This window comes from Penicillium taxi, assembly GCF_028828555.1.
Source record: "Penicillium taxi strain IBT 34144 chromosome Unknown utg000005l_segment0_segment0, whole genome shotgun sequence".
Classification (NCBI taxonomy): Eukaryota; Fungi; Ascomycota; class Eurotiomycetes; order Eurotiales; family Aspergillaceae; genus Penicillium; species Penicillium taxi.
Window position 1 is genome coordinate 1240638 of NW_026643207.1, and position 15817 is coordinate 1256454.

A 15817-nucleotide genomic window follows, 5' to 3' on the forward strand; every position below is an offset into this window, starting at 1 on the left:
TAGCTCGAGTGATAGTGAGAGATGAATCAGAGTTATTGAATCTTACATGTAAAGTCTTGCAATTTTCCGACATCTACAAGCTTAGATGTCTTGATAAATGCAGCTGCTGCCGCACTGTTCATCTTCATCAGTAGATGGTCCTTTGTCCAATGAATGAAGCCTACTTACAAAACTCCTAAGGACATTGCAATAGCAATGCCAAATTTCTCACGTCGTCTCATTTGAAGCTTCCATATAACCTTCCAGGGGAGGAGTGCAAGAATAAAATCCATGGAACCGGAGTATGCTGCTCGAACGTATTAGTGTTCATCTCCAGGTTATATTTGTTAGTAAAGAGTTCGTACCACCAGCCGTCAGAGCGATTGTTTCGTAAATATGGGAGGGCCAGCATTTTGCCGTAGCCATGAGCTTTATATCCCATAGAGCAGAACGTGGATGACACTGTACTAGATAGCATATAGCACAGAGCCACATGATCATATTTATAGATACTATAATGAACCACAAAAGGATCTTCGCCCAAGGTTTCGTCACAATTCGCAAAAGGGTGACAGCAAATGATGTCTTGCTGAGGACGCAACTGATGATAGCAAACTCAAAGGATATGTAAACCAACTTGAGGGATGGAGGTACAACAATTTCTGGGTCCTGGATCGTATCAATATGTCTGCCAATGACTCCCGAATTAACGGCCTGTGTGACTAGACCGGTGAATATGAGAAGCATGACCTGCCATTTCTGATCAGCTTTTTCTCGTTATCTCCTTTGTAAACGATATATATGGATGACTTACCCAGGAAATACAGACGATAACATCGTCCCATCCAAACCCCCGACTAAGATAGAACTTACACCAGACTCGTAGAGCTACCACGAATCCAGGAACCATGACCAAGATCCAGCAAACCGCTAGAATCTCTGGACCTTGACTTTCCGCCGCCTCTGCAATTAATTGGTCGGTGGTCATAATTGGAAGCACCTAAAATTTAGGCTAGACACACTGTCAGATTTTGGTCTCTCTTCCCAGTTCAAATAGACGATCTAAAAGTCTCGCGAAAGCAAAGAAAGCAGGTCCAATGGATATAGTCTCCGGTTGGGTTAATTCCCCCTTAGATCTGAACAGCGGAGACCCCTAAAAAGTACTTACATATGTACCTAGATACTCTATCGAATAGGAGTCCTCATTCAACGCTCAAATTTCTAACGTTTTAAAGTACCATGCAAATAAGCGACAGACATCCAGCCTGCAATATCGCGGAGCGGATCCTATGTTCCCGCTATATGACAGGTACTAGTCACATAAGAAAACCGCTCATATCGAATAAACATGTACATCCAAACTGTATTCCATCACATGTGGCTGAACCCTGCCGCTATGGAGCCCCGAAGTAAAATCTCTCCCAACGGGAGCACATAAGTGCATTTGATGGATCAGTCCATGCATGGCAAAATGGAATAGGTAAACCTAGAAGTGACTGATCAATATCTTCAATTCTAGACTATTGGGTAGACTCTAGGATCGACGATATATCCCGGGCAGACCCCGGAAGGCGTTTCTAATAGTTCCAAAGCTTTTCCGGATAAAGAGGAAATAGCGGGGGCTTGAAACAGTCGTGCATGTAGGGCATAGGCCACGTTCCGGCTTCAGTGTCATGGCCGTTGCTTTGGGCATGGTTGTGGGTATTTTGTCATGGTCCAATTATGCGTATTAGCTTTCAGCTACATATTTATTTAGAGTAACGACTCTACTTCTAGGTTCGGGCGATCAGAAAGGTACATATGTTCCGAGGTCCGTACCTACGATTAGCACCGGCCGAAATAAATATTGGTGAACTTGTACTTATCCACAGATGATTGGTCCCTTTACCACTAAGCCGTTAGATTTGTCTCCACATCTGGGCAGAATACGCTGAATCCTTCGTTGTTCTTTATCGTGTTCAAGTAAATATGTGACCTGTCAACATTTTGTACGTACATAAGTACCGATCACTCTTGAATATTCTATTCAAGACAAGTACTTGTCAGTTCTCTTTCAGCACATCTTTTAATTGAAACAAAAAAGTCTCGGCAAATGGGTTTAATATCACCACTATGTTGACAGCCGATGTACTCGCACGGAGCATAAAGAGAGGCCGTTGGATATATTGCCTAAGAATATAGACCATGTTGATCCTAACATATCTTTCAGCCCTTGATTAGGCTTTGCTGCATCAAATAATTAGAATTCTAGCCCGAGCCAGCGCGTTCCAGATTTATATCAATCCAAGGCCATCATCCACCTACATGCCCAAGTGAATTAGATCCATGAATGAACTTTGGGAAAGATATTGTAGCTGTATATGTACGCATGCCATGTCTAGTGTCACAGCACGTGGCCTAAACAAAGCACTTCCAGGTTGCAATTCAAAGATCGGAAATGATCTCCTCGCCGTTGGCACTACTGAGGTATTAAATGTTCTACTCAACATTTATTCGACTCGTGTAGGACTTGTAGTTCATGAGTAAGCCCTAGATATGGGGCTGGTTGTTGACTTAACTATCAATCTTCTGATTGATCAACTGCAGGAGAGTGTCCGACTACCTTAATTCACGTGAGCGATCTGCATTCCTTTCCCGTGGGGTAAGCATCTGGTAGAGTGTTTCAGTCGCATGGGGTGTTATGAGCCGGATAACTTTCTCAAAGGATATAGGAATCCATGAAGCTAGATGGGACTATAATGAATTCCTGGGGCGATCGAACAAGGTTCTTGACTACTTTGTATCAGTAAAATCTTTCACCAGGCTTAATTGATAGAATGCCTATATAAAAGTTATAGATATGTCAGACCTCTCTCCTTGACATGAGCTTTGACAAAAATCAGATTATGCAGATTGGTCCAGCGGCCTTTGGTTGGGCTACCGTATTTAGTCAGGAGCAACTTCAAAAGGGTCTGAATGGTGGAAAGAATCATGCGCAAGCTAAATTTCTTGACAAACTGCTCGAAAATAATGAAAGACCGCCAGATACTGTGGACGACAATGTCGTTGTCACCTACCTATTTTCTAACGTCTGGGTTGGTAGTGATACTGCAGCCAGCGCAATAAGCAGCGCCACGTATGCATTCTCAATAGCCCAACAGTGCACAGGAAACTGCGTGGGGAGCTTTAAAGGGTTTATTTAACCATGCCGGGTACATCAACGGATTTGCAAGGCTCAAGTACCTTGACGCTGTAATGTGGGAGGTGATGCGAGTCACTCCTCACGTGGGGCTTATGCTTGAGCGTATTTTCCCAAGATTTGTCTCGCTTCCAGATGGTTGATTTGTGCCAGAAGTTACTTTTGTCGGTATGAGTCCGTGAGTTATCAATAGAAACGAAGCTGTGTTCGGTATCAATACTGGTTCTTTTATCCCCGAGAGATGGCATCTAAGGCCCAAAGAGCCAGAAGATGTATATCAGGCTTGATTCTCGAAAATGAAGGAGACATACTTGATCTTTGGCGCTGGATCATGAAGTTGTCTTGGAAGTTATTTGTCCCAGCTGGAGAGTTATAAGCTCATCACTGCCGTTTTCGGCACTTTCGATGTAAGTCTCCTATAAGTTTTTCTGGGGAGCTCAAAGCTGACAGAAGCGTAGATGGAACTCCTAAGCAGGGACGTGGAATAGAATACTGTTAATCCATGGTTTTTGAGATTTACTGGAATCCCTGCGTTTTGAAGGAGCGGATACAGCCTTCCAAAGTTACTTTTTCAGTTTAAGACGAGGATATTCATATCTCAGGAATAGAAAGAGGAAGAGGAATGCATATGTTTCCTTCTCCTCGCAGTGTTCATTCATTCATTCCGATTCCGTGACCTGTAGAATACAGTTTTTCTAGGGTAATCATGTCTTTCAGCTAATGGATCCTTCTGCTCCACCTGGGCAAGCACTGTTTCCTGCCATAAACCAGTGGAGTCTGTGGAGCATAATTAACAACCTTGGAATCCCTTCCTTGGAGCTCCGGCCCGTATTTTAGACCCCAATTATCCCGAGGTCATAACCCGATATTCTGATATCGCGATAATTAGCTACAGAAGTAAATAATAATCTCCTAAATTCCTTCCATTGGTTCAAGCTTTGCTATTCAGTAGGGCTGTCCCATGTTCCAAGGTCCTATACTATAAAGCTAAAAAGGGTTGCTAAGTTCAAAGTGAAAAGCCGGATCTACATAATGTAATGAATTTAGCGCACTAACTAGCTCATATGCACCGATAACTAGCCAGTTGATTGTATCGTTTGTTATAACTGCCAACGACGCTAGCGTCAGCCCATAATACGTCATGAGCTCCAAGTTGACGAAAAAAAACCTGATAGCTCCAGATGTCAACCTTATCAACTTATATACACACATATCCCAGCTCTGAGGCTCATTACTGTAGAATGCTCTACTTAAGCCCTCTCCTATAATCTGTTATAATACCATCAAATCTTATACCACAGTATCATGACAGGCTTCCTACACAAGGCCGAGGAGTCGATGCACTTCCATCATCATCACGACACGAACAAGCCAAATCATACATCCAATGTGACACCTGTTACTCAGAGTGGTAAGCTGTTTCTGCCTTTTAAATGCGCCATATACAAGGCGCTAACAGAGACCTGTTAGATAAGCACTCCAACTACAGCCTCTTCCACAAAAAGCACGATGACAAACACCATCTGAGCCAGGAGGAGAGAGATCGTCTCGAATTTGAAGCATCTAGACATTATGACCATGCTAAGCGTGAAAGTCACGGTGCTGGTGTTAATTTTGAGGCATAGATTTGGGCTTCTGAAAGACAATATTTTCTACAAATTATGCCATTAAACAGCGCCTGAAGCACGCTAGCTATGAATCTTAGTCGCTTCTAAGGTTTGGATTTGGATACCTTTCTATTTCTTAATGTTACTTGCTTCATGATAAAAGCACTGCTGGTCTGCGACTGCACCCGTCCGGGTGGTATGGTATTTGAGTTATAATTCCATAATATATTGGTAAATCGCTATTATGGCCATTCTCGGGTCCAGCTCTCAATTTCCCACAACTTCGATGTTGAATTGCAAGTTCAATCTGTCCAAAAACCTAGTTGGCCATAAGCTGATCCTAGTGATATATCTGATCTCTCGGTCAAATGCCCCGAGCACCAAACTTGCTACCATCTTGGCTATTTGAGTACCGAGCAATAATCAGAGCTATTCCAATTCCAGATCCTGTCCATAGCCCTTGTAAAGCATTTTTTGACAGATATTCTCTTTCTCTCTGTGTTCACTATATCAACCACAAATAAATACCGTGAGCTAGAGAACTACACTAACCATTCTCGCGCCATTGCGTGACGCATGGATTTGACGACTTCTATATCCACTTGTTAGATCATACTAGAAGGTTCAGGCTTAGGGTACTTGATAGACGGCAGAGTTAAGTTTCGCAGCTTGAATACTTTTCCTAATTCAAGTGTTTCAAGGTTCTTCATGGAGCTGAGTAACGCTACCTCGACACTCGTTTTTAGACTACGCGTAAAGTATTAGGTTGCAAAATAGAATGACTGCCGTAGCTATCTAGGTATGTACTTGACTTGGCCATCGATGTCGAGACATCTCTAAACAACTCCTAACTTCTGGACTAGCGTCTGGGCAGTAGGGCGTAATATTATAATAATGGTCTAGGATATTAGTTTTACTCCGAAAATCTAGTTGCAAAGGTAGATTTCTTTGAATTTGTCTGTAGTACTGTTCCTCCCATCATCCAAGTTCTATTTCGAGGTAGCGTTTGTCTATGTGGAAAATGCTGTTAGCAGTCATTCCACTTCTTGACCCTTTCCTCCAAGAAGACGACCAAGAGACAAGAACACAAGCTTCAAATACTCTTTTCAGCGGAACCATTATAAGCATCGACAACAAAGCGCCCAATGGGGACGTCAATGTCATACCTCTTCCGGCTCTTCCTAAAAAAATCGGTTCGTGGAAAAAATCTCATCATATAAGAGTTGTTTTCGGCCTTTGTGTTTGTTCTTTGTATCGTCTCCATGGAGGGAGATGTGTGATACATACCAGTTATGTTGTGTGCTAGGATGGACAAAAAATCTGAATATTTGAGATCCTGTTATTGCCTGTGTGGTGTTGGTGTGTTGGTGTTGAGTGTGTGGAGGGAGAAAAGGCTGAAGAGCGAGCTCGCGAAAAAAGACTCAGGCTCAGTCTAAGCCTAATTTGGTGAGCTATCTTTAGTCATGATTAGGTCAGGTGACTACATGGCAGTATCATTTACCGCTCACACTAACAGTAAATGGAAGAGTATTGAAATGAAAGTATAGAGGTACTATTTATAGGAATTCTACTCCTATAGTAAGTCTAAGTAAGAGATACATAAGTACCTAGGGATAGGTAGAGGATAAAGTGAGGCTGAGAGTAAAGTGAAAGTGATGTAAGAGACAAAAGTGAAGTATGAAACCGGAAATCATTCTAGTACGATTACTTATCGTAGATTCCATTAATCCTTGGTATCAGATTTACTTCAAGGTGAATTGTGTACATTTCAGACTCAGTATATGAGATGAAAGTGTTGAGGTTTGAATACGAATACAAGGATATGCCCTACAACGTAGACCAGAGTACAGCCGTCGGCGTTGCAAGCCAGTGAAACCGCAGCATTCAGAATACCTTCTCGATCGGCCTCACCGGTGAAATACAGTCTTCCAGTATTTTGACTTTCAATATTCTTGCAAGACGAAACTTCTTCCTCAATTTCTCTGCTTTTCATCGATCGAATAGGGTATGACTATTCACTTGCACTGAACAGGTTCTCAGGAATGGTGACCACGGCAAGGGTTCGACATTTCCTCTTCGCACCAACTTCGAGACGATGGATCTCAGGTTGTTATAGAACCACGATTGCAACCAAGGACCAGTTCGGTCCAAGGACGGTAGTGCCGCTAGTGCGGCGATACCATGCGACAGTGTGGCCATCTTACGGCATCACCACGCCCGTCCCCGACCACCAGAGCCCCAGCTTCGCTTTCTCGCCCTTTCGCTTCGAGACAGGCTACGCTGTTTGTGCCAAACGCCCACCGCGCCCGTTTCCTCCACCCTTTCTCTCCCCGCCATCCTCTTCTTTTTCCGACCCTCTCACCACACACTCCCTGAACAAAGATAAGAGATTATCCGTAGAAGGAGAGCTGATTCGCGGCCTGAGCAATGGAGATGATGCGATTATAGCATCAGAGTACCTACTCGGCGTTGACGATGGTGTAGGAGCCTGGGCTACGAGGCCTCGTGGCCATGCAGGGTAAGTTTCTTCAGCCTATCAGTGTTGTGCGCATCATCTCACGCCAATTGAAAACCAAAAAGTCTGTGGTCGCGCCTTTTATTACATTTTTGGGCCCTCGAAGTCGAACGTCGAGTCTCTGCAACAACTTCGATTCCCGATCCTGTTGAATGCCTCCAGCTTGCCTACGAACAAACGACTCGTGCAACCACCAGTCCTGGCGAATGGTTCGGAACTACCACATCGGCCACCGCTCTCTTACACTGGACATCCGAGCTGGATGGTACCAAATCACCCCTGCTATACGTGACGAACCTGGGCGATTGCAAGATTCTCGTGATTCGGCCTAGTAAGAAAGAAGTTCTTTTCCGGACTTCTGAGCAATGGCATTGGTTTGACTGTCCGATGCAGCTGGGGACAAATAGCAATGACACACCTTGTAAAGATGCAGTGCTGTCTAGGGTCTCTTTGAAAGAAGACGATATTGTGTTGGCTGTTTCGGACGGTGTCACCGATAACCTGTGGGAACATGAGATATTGCAGCTCGTTCTGGATAGCCTTCAGAAATGGGACCAGGGTCACTCTGATATCAAAACTCTTGACATTCCTCCTGATATGTCGAATGATCGCATGGTTTATGTAGCTAGGGAGCTGCTCAATGCAGCTTTGATTATCGCTCGTGATCCATACGCTGAAAGTCCGTATATGGAGAAGGCAGTGGACGAAGGACTTGCGATTGAAGGAGGTGAGTTTGCCACTCATTCCACATCAGGAATTAATCCACTAACTTTTCTTCTAAAGGGAAAATGGACGACATATCTGTCGTAATTGCTTTGTGCAAAAAACGAGGTGTATGATTCGGGTATGATGCTATACACTTTACTCTAAGAAGGGTGCCTGTGGCTATCTCCTCCTTACGTTTCAAGTCATTATTAGACTGAAATGACCTTCAGCATGCTTCACAAAGCCACGGCGGGCATTTTCAACAACATGTTGTGCTCTGAGGCTACGACTTGACGACAATTCATATTCATAATATCACTTCACATCACTTCATTCCTTGCGAGGAGAGGGCGGTAAATTGGACTTTTTGCATTCGTTAGGCGTCTGGGAATATCACTTCATTTAAGCTGTTTCAATAGTATCAATATATTCACAATGTAATAATGAATTCAATTCAACCTTGAGACTACTAAGGACTTGTGCAATGCGAAGGTTAAAAGAAATCTCTAAGTCAATTTTGATGTTTCAAAACCAGAAAGAACAGAAAGGACGAACTCCATTTTTTTGGAATGTCTCAAAGTCCAGATCAAAAATCCCATAATTCTCTTATTCATACACTCATACTTCATATCAGCCGTTAATAAAAGGTCCCAAATTTTGTCATAGTCATACTCGTAATCAATCGATTAAAATCATAGCCAGGTCTGTCAGCTTTCAAACAGGCTGACATGAATTGCTCCAATGATTTAGTCCCACTCTCGGATAATCACCGAATGGCGCTCCTTGATGATCTCCTCGCTAAAGAGGGAAAAGAACTCCATAAGCTCCACGAGCAAGGCTTCTGAATCGACATTCCTCTTCATGAAAACCAGACCCTGCCAAAAAGAGAGAGCAAGAGTAGTAACGCGAGTCACAAAGTCGAATCGTCCAGGTCCTCGGCGAAGCTTCGCCATCTCGATACGGAGCTGTCGTCGGGCACAAGGACATGGTTTCTCCACAGCAAGTGTACACCTGACCGCACAAATGCAGCACGACCTACAGATGCACTTGTAGTATTTGACCGGGAACACAGCCGGATAGTTCGCATCTTCACGGCGCAACTCTCCAATAACCCGTCCTTCCAGTATGGCCAGTGCGGCTTGTCGATTGTCCAGGATGAGTTCTTTTTCCCACGCGATGGGGTCAAGTGTTTTCAGATCGAGAAAAGGGAGCTCGACGGCATGAAGGTCCGGTTCTGGGGTTACTTTGGGAAATGCTGTGAGGTAATTCTCACTATGGAATATCATGATCTTGGGTGGGATGCTTGGAAAAATTGGGATGAGACCATCCCACTTTTCGCGAAAAACTGAAGTTTTATCAATAAGGACTCTCAGCACGACGTTACGGTACTCTTTTGTGTCGCTCACAAAAAGCGTACGGTCCTCGTTTTGGCTGATCTGTCGTTTGATGTAGTCCTCCTGGTACAAGGCAATGATGTCGTCCTTGGGTGCCTCACAGATACTGCGGTGGTCCAAAATGTTCTTGAAAGTGCAATAGATCCGATAGAGATGGACAGGTCCTGGAAGTTGAAATTTTCGGGGGTCAATGGAGGGACGCTTTTCTCTCACAGGAAGCTGATCGCACAGCTCAACGGCCGCCATCTCGAGCTGTAGACGCGCGTAGATGGTATAAAACAGATTTTCTACCGATTCGATTAGAACGCGGAGGGAATCCGTTCGAATACCTCTCTCCGAACGCTTGATCCAGTACATGAAGCCGTTCTCGTTGTTATCGAGCTGCAAAATGTATCATTAATTGGCATGTATATGTAGAGGTTGGGTTGTTAACTTTACCTCAATGCCATATGCGAGGAAGATGACATGTAAAATTTTCGCGATAGCGTAGACCCTACTAAAAATCCTCATCACAACAGAAAAATGTAGCTGTAGGTTCTCTTGATTCAAGTCCTCCATGGTCCGCACATGTGTCGGCGATGCAGGAATTGGTGAAGACCTGATCTTCACCCAATCATTGCTGCTCACCGTGTAGGGACGTGAGTGATGTTTTTTTGCCATCTTTTGAATCTGAAGTCAGTTTTGAGTCCTGTCAAAGATGTGGGTTTTTTTTTACTATAAGAGAATCAAAAACTCCAAAATTCTCCTCTTGAGAGCCACAAGGGCTCGCACCTGAAGGCTTGGATTCTTCGACGATTGACTCAGAGTATCGGTAAAACCCGTCTCTCTGGTCTTCAAAGGTGTCGTCGAAAGTACCAGGGGAAGAAAAGTCCGTTTTGTAGCTTGTGGTTTGAGTAGTGGAGTGAGAAATGTGACTTTTGGAGCGATGTTTGAACATGGCGAGCAACGAACGAGTCTTGCGTTGGCCCTCCATGATGAAGCCGCACTCTGAAGAGATAAAATCAAACCTGAATTTGAATTTGATCTGCTAGGTATGGTTTTTTGCAAATGTATGAGAAAATACAGAGATACAGACTGAATCTCTAGAATTTCCTCGACAGGAAGGTACGACGCCGAGCCCATTGTTCGAGGCCTGCTTGGCAGTGAATATTTCCCAGATTTCGATTCACTATTAACAGATAAGCTTACAGTACAGGAGTATCTACAGTACGGATAGGGGGAAGGGGAAAGAAGCAAGGAATGGTGTATAATCAAATGCTTTGCTGCCTCCGGTAGTCTTCATAGCAATGAAACCTCACATCTAACCTTGCACACGGAATGTCCGTCCACTTGCTGTCTTACGCTCACGCTCTTCGTTCTCCGGTCGGGCTCGGTTGAGAACTACCTTCAATTTAGCTATCATGACGTGTAAGGATGGGGAAGTGTGCATACCTTGGAGGAAGTCTGCAGTGCGTTTTCTCATTCGAGTGTGGATGTATGCCTGCATGGATGGTAAGCTAATTGCTCGGTGATAAGATAATAATAGAAGTCATCATACCTTGGAGGCCTTAATGTGATAGTGGAAATAGTCACGGAAAGTCTGGATATGAGAAATGCTGTCATATCGGCGCTGAGGGGTAAGGTGTCGGGGGAACAGAACTATGTCCTTCGTTAGTGGAACATGCGCATTTGATCGAGACATTCAACAAGATTCGCACCGAAGGTAATGTAGCTAATCTCGCTAGATCCGTCCGGCAGACCTGGAACACCCTGCAGTTCAAGCGGGGGGTCATTGCGGAAGAGTACTTGTGGAGCGTTCTGGAGGGTCACGACACGCCGTCTGGCATCAACAAATTCCTGTTCCTTATTAGCCCCAGGCCATGATACCTTGAATAGTTTCTCGTATGCAACACACCTGCAGGAAGACCTTGCCGAAGATCCGATCCGTCTCCTCGCGGAACACTGTGCTGAATATCACGGTCACGCGGTCGAAGCTAGCCTTGATATAGATCGCCTCCTCGTCACGGTAGTGGATGGACATGACTTCACCACCTTCCTTAATACCCTGTGGCGCAGACTCGGATGTGTATTGAGATGCCTCCTCGGCAAGCTTGTTGAATTCGTCAAATGCTCTCTCGAAGGGGGCAGCCATGGCATTGCGCTTCAACAGAGCAAGCTTCATGATCAATTCATCGCGAGCTTCCTGTTCAGTAGGCAAGTTCTCAAGATCGATTTGTACGGAGAAATCATAACCTGGCTCAGGCGAGACGATGTATGAGCCGTACTCCCGTTCCAGCACCTCCTGGGCGCCGTATTGGACTAGCTCCTTGAAACATTTCACTTGAAGCGAAATGAGAATCTTGGTTTTCGATTCGGGTGTTGAAAGGTGGAAAGTTACTCCGTCAAAGTCTGAGACCACTTGATCAATCGAGGTCGGGGGGGCACTGCGGGGGGTTCATTGTTAGCTGGGCCTGACGCTGCTTTTTGTATAGAATGAGGGGACGGAGGGGTGAGGGAAAGGAATTGTACCCAGAGAACCGCTCCGTGAGGAGGGATTGGATCAAAGCGTTCTGGTAGTCTAGAAGAAGCATGGCAGGCAACACAATGGGGGAAGTTGATGCGTCAACAAGTTGTCTGTAGGTGTGAACGGCGACCACGAATCCACGAATCGTCATGGAGCGGTGGGGGGCCCCAGTATTTACGCCCAATTCCTCAGGCACTAAAAAGACATGCGGCCCGTAATTAATTTTGTGCTAATCGATAAGTCGATATTTTTTTCATCAACCGCCGACGATGGTAAAAAGCTACTTGTAAGTGTCTATTTGTGCGATTAAGCTTGTGTATAGCCTTCTGAATTTATTCCTAGCAAATTCGAGCAATCGAATACCTTCGGGCTCGTCGCCTCGGCGTCTTCGAATGCGATCTGGGCCAAGGACGAGCAGACCCTCGGCGGCGCTGCACGCCAGACGGGCGCCGGTCGGGCGATTGTCGGTGCAGCTGAATCTGTTCTCTGCTGGGATGTCAAAAAAGGAGAATTGCTAGGACGGTGGCAAGATTCTGCTTGTAAAGCGCAAGTAACTGTGGTCACCCAGAGCAAAACCGATGAAGATATCTTCGCAGTCGGGTAAATTTCACCCATCGCATCCCCTGTTTGCTCTACGCTAATAATCAATAAAGTTACGAAGACGGAAGCATTCGACTTTGGGACTCGCGAACCAGCACAGTCATCATCTCTTTTAACGGTCATAAATCCTCTGTCACCCACCTGACTTTTGACAACGCTGGAGTGCGCCTCGCCAGTGGCTCTAAAGATACGGATATCATCCTATGGGATCTGATTGGCGAAGTTGGTCTCTTCAGACTCCGCGGACACACAGATCAGATTACTTCGCTTCATTTCCTCTTCCCGTCCGAAGAACTGCTTAGGGCTTCCGGGCTGAACGAACACTCGGGTTTCCTTTTGACTACTGGAAAGGATGCGCTAATCAAAGTATGGGACTTGTCATCGCAGCACTGCATTGAAACGCACGTGGCTCAATCGAATGGAGAATGCTGGAGTCTGGGGCTCTCACCCGACCAGGGTGGCTGCATTACAGCAGGAAATGATGGAGAGCTCAGAGTTTGGTCAATCGATGAGGGCGCTATGATGGAAATTTCAAAGGAGAAGGTCAGCGCAGAAGGTCGCAGAATTCTCAAAGACCGCGGCACCATTTACCGCAACGGTAAAGATCGTACAGTCGGCATTCAATTCCACCCTCGTTTGGACTACATAGGTATCCACGGCTCTGAAAAGTCTGTTGAGATTTGGCGGGTTCGCTCGCAGACCGAGGTCCAAAAGAGCATGGCACGCAAGCAGAAGCGAAGAAAGGAAAAGGAAGCTCAGCGGAAAGGTGACGATAACGCCGCAGAGGCTGACAAGGAGAAGTCCGAAGATCCCGCGTCGGCCCCTGTGAGCGAATTGTTCGTCCCTCACGTTATTGTCCGAACTGGTGGAAAGATTCGATCATTTGATTGGATGACCCTTAAAACGAATAGTCTGAACATCCTCGCTGCGACTACAAACAATCAGCTGGAGTCATATAGCATCGTTCTTGCAAACAAGAAGAACAAAGACGACGACGAAGCTGACTATACCCGCAATCTAGCTGTGGATATCCCTGGTCATCGAGCCGACATTCGATCAGTCGCCCTGAGCTCTGAGGATCGGATGCTCGCCACTGCCTCAAATGGCAGTCTCAAGATTTGGAATGTGCGCACAGGTTCATGTCTGCGTACTCTTGAATGTGGTTACGCACTTTGCACTGCGTTTCTTCCTGGTGATAAAATTGTGGTAGTTGGAAACAAGAACGGCGAGCTGGAAGTATTTGACATCGCATCTTCAACTTTACTGGAGACTATCCATGCGCACGAAGGCCCCATCTGGTCTCTTCACGTGCACCCAGATGGCAAGTCTATGGTCAGTGGAAGTGCAGACAAGTCGGCCAAATTTTGGAACTTCCAGGTCGTTCAGGAAGAAATCCCGGGCACTAAGCGTACCACGCCGCGCCTCAAGCTAGTGCACACAAGAACTTTGAAGGTCAACGATGACATTCTCAGTCTTCGTTTCTCGCCAGATGCTCGCTTATTGGCAGTTTCTTTACTAGACAATACCGTCAAGATATTCTTTACCGACTCCCTGAAGCTCTTCCTTAACCTATATGGTCACAAGCTTCCAGTCTTGAGCATGGACATCTCTTATGACACCAAGTTGATTGTTACTTGTTCGGCTGACAAGACCGTTCGACTATGGGGCTTGGACTTTGGTGACTGTCACAAATCTTTGCTGGCGCATGAGGACAGTGTGATGTCAGTGGCATTTTTCCCGAATAACAAAGAAGGAAACGGTCACAACTTTTTCAGTGCGGGTAAAGACCGCATGATCAAGTACTGGGACGGTGACAAGTTCCAGCATATTCAGAAACTTGCCGGACACCATGGTGAGATCTGGGCGTTGGCCATGGCCCACTCAGGTGAATTCATTGTCAGTGCCAGTCACGATAAGAGCATTCGCATCTGGAAACAGACCGATGAGCCACTCTTCTTGGAGGAGGAGCGTGAGAAGGAAATGGAAGAGGCATACGATAACACACTCACTGCATCTCTCGAACAGGATGAGGATGAGGAAGATGGTGAAAAGGCCGAGGCGGTTGATGCCGGAAAACAGACTACAGGAACACTCATGGCAGGAGAAAAGATCATGGAAGCATTAGATTTGGGTATGGAGGATCTAGAGGTTATGCGCGAATGGCGCCAGACCAAGGCCATCAACCCCAATGCAGGTGCCCCTGATCGCAACCCGATCTACCTTGCGTTTAACAACATTTCTGCCGAGCGTCATGTCCTAAACACTGTTCAGAAGGTCCCCGCGGCAGCCTTGCAAGACGCCCTACTGGTTCTCCCCTTCTCCAAACTAACCTCCCTCTTCACTTTCCTCAACATCTGGGCCGAGCGCGAGTGGAATGTGGCTCTCACCTGCCGGGTTCTGTTCTTTATGCTGAAAACGCATCATCGCCAAATTGTCACCAGCAAGATGATGCGTCCTATGCTCGACAGCATCCGAACTACGCTACGTCGGGTCCTCGCCCGCCAAAAGGATGAGATGGGATTCAACATGTCTGCCCTGCATTTCATCGGCAACCAGATCCGCGAAAACAGCACCAAGGACTACGTTGACGAGGATACCTGGGAGGAGCAGCAGACACAGGAGGGAACGGGCAAGAAGCGGCAATTCACCAACATTGCGTGATTGAAGCGAGTGTTCGGTGCAAGCATGTCAACAGGCGTTGTGGGTCAAATTTTGACCATCTGGATGTTTATTTGTCTTCTCATGTCGATGGTTGCTCTACAAAAGTTTTATATCCTTGGGAGTTTAGAGACCAAAGATCGAATGTATTATACTAGATCAGATCCAATCGCAAATTTTGGTTTCATATATCTTCACTCTTACCTTCGCTCTCTTCTTACCTTCTCTTACTTTTCGCTTTCCAAGGTGACTCTCAGTCTTACTCTTACGATGATCTCACTCTCACTTTACTGATTTTTTTTTATCTCTAGATAGTGACCTAGGTGCTACTATACAAACCAGATAGATCACCACAGAACCTACCTCTCCCATTTTCTTCTATCCACCCTTCTTCCATCTATCATCCGCTCTTCGGTCTTTTCCTCCCGGCACCATTTCATAGAAATAGCAAGAATACACAAGTTCTCGTCACGTGTCGTTGCAGCAAAGGCTGTGGTGCAAATTCCCCACATGAATCCTTAGTGATGGTAAGTCACTCTCTTGTTTCCCATTATAGATGAAGAGTATCGACGACAGCTAACTGATGATAGTGCTATGCTTTCTATGGGTCCCAGGGGCCCAAACCGAAGCGAGAGCCGCGAAATCGAAGGTAAGATTAACGCGGCCCTGATTTGACTC

The 15817-nt window shown here is 45.7% G+C and overlaps 7 protein-coding genes across 7 annotated transcripts; 5 read left to right on the forward strand and 2 right to left on the reverse strand.

Annotated features, from left to right (window-relative positions):
• Positions 1-2645: 2645 nt before the first annotated feature.
• Positions 2646-3300, forward strand: N7495_007802 (cytochrome P450; the record flags this gene model as incomplete). Its single annotated transcript, XM_057210453.1, has 3 exons — positions 2646-2764; positions 2817-3094; positions 3120-3300. Exons 1-3 carry the CDS (start codon positions 2660-2662, stop codon positions 3298-3300), a joined length of 564 nt encoding a protein of 187 aa, XP_057059996.1. The 5' UTR covers positions 2646-2659.
• A 27-nt stretch (positions 3301-3327) lies between these two features.
• N7495_007803 (uncharacterized protein) lies at positions 3328-3533 on the forward strand (the record flags this gene model as incomplete). The annotated part of the gene is made up of 2 exons (XM_057210454.1): positions 3328-3335; positions 3359-3533. The coding sequence occupies 2 exons, from the start codon at positions 3328-3330 to the stop codon at positions 3531-3533; spliced, it is 183 nt and encodes a 60-aa protein (XP_057059997.1).
• Positions 3534-4462: 929 nt separating this feature from the next.
• On the forward strand, positions 4463-4782 carry N7495_007804 (uncharacterized protein; the record flags this gene model as incomplete). Its single annotated transcript, XM_057210455.1, has 2 exons — positions 4463-4568; positions 4628-4782. The coding sequence occupies 2 exons, from the start codon at positions 4463-4465 to the stop codon at positions 4780-4782; spliced, it is 261 nt and encodes an 86-aa protein (XP_057059998.1).
• Positions 4783-6806: 2024 nt separating this feature from the next.
• N7495_007805 (uncharacterized protein) lies at positions 6807-8118 on the forward strand (the record flags this gene model as incomplete). The annotated part of the gene is made up of 3 exons (XM_057210456.1): positions 6807-7282; positions 7345-8006; positions 8063-8118. 3 exons carry the CDS (start codon positions 6807-6809, stop codon positions 8116-8118), a joined length of 1194 nt encoding a protein of 397 aa, XP_057059999.1.
• Positions 8119-8730: 612 nt separating this feature from the next.
• N7495_007806 (uncharacterized protein) lies at positions 8731-10351 on the reverse strand (the record flags this gene model as incomplete). Its single annotated transcript, XM_057210457.1, has 3 exons — positions 8731-9759; positions 9817-10047; positions 10094-10351. 3 exons carry the CDS (start codon positions 10349-10351, stop codon positions 8731-8733), a joined length of 1518 nt encoding a protein of 505 aa, XP_057060000.1.
• A 327-nt stretch (positions 10352-10678) lies between these two features.
• On the reverse strand, positions 10679-12032 carry N7495_007807 (actin-related protein 2/3 complex subunit 2; the record flags this gene model as incomplete). The annotated part of the gene is made up of 6 exons (XM_057210458.1): positions 10679-10758; positions 10810-10858; positions 10916-11016; positions 11076-11214; positions 11273-11801; positions 11887-12032. The coding sequence occupies 6 exons, from the start codon at positions 12030-12032 to the stop codon at positions 10679-10681; spliced, it is 1044 nt and encodes a 347-aa protein (XP_057060001.1).
• A 118-nt stretch (positions 12033-12150) lies between these two features.
• N7495_007808 (snoRNA-binding rRNA-processing protein DIP2) lies at positions 12151-15142 on the forward strand (the record flags this gene model as incomplete). Its single annotated transcript, XM_057210459.1, has 3 exons — positions 12151-12167; positions 12224-12481; positions 12535-15142. The coding sequence occupies 3 exons, from the start codon at positions 12151-12153 to the stop codon at positions 15140-15142; spliced, it is 2883 nt and encodes a 960-aa protein (XP_057060002.1).
• Between the last annotated feature and the right edge of the window lie 675 nt (positions 15143-15817).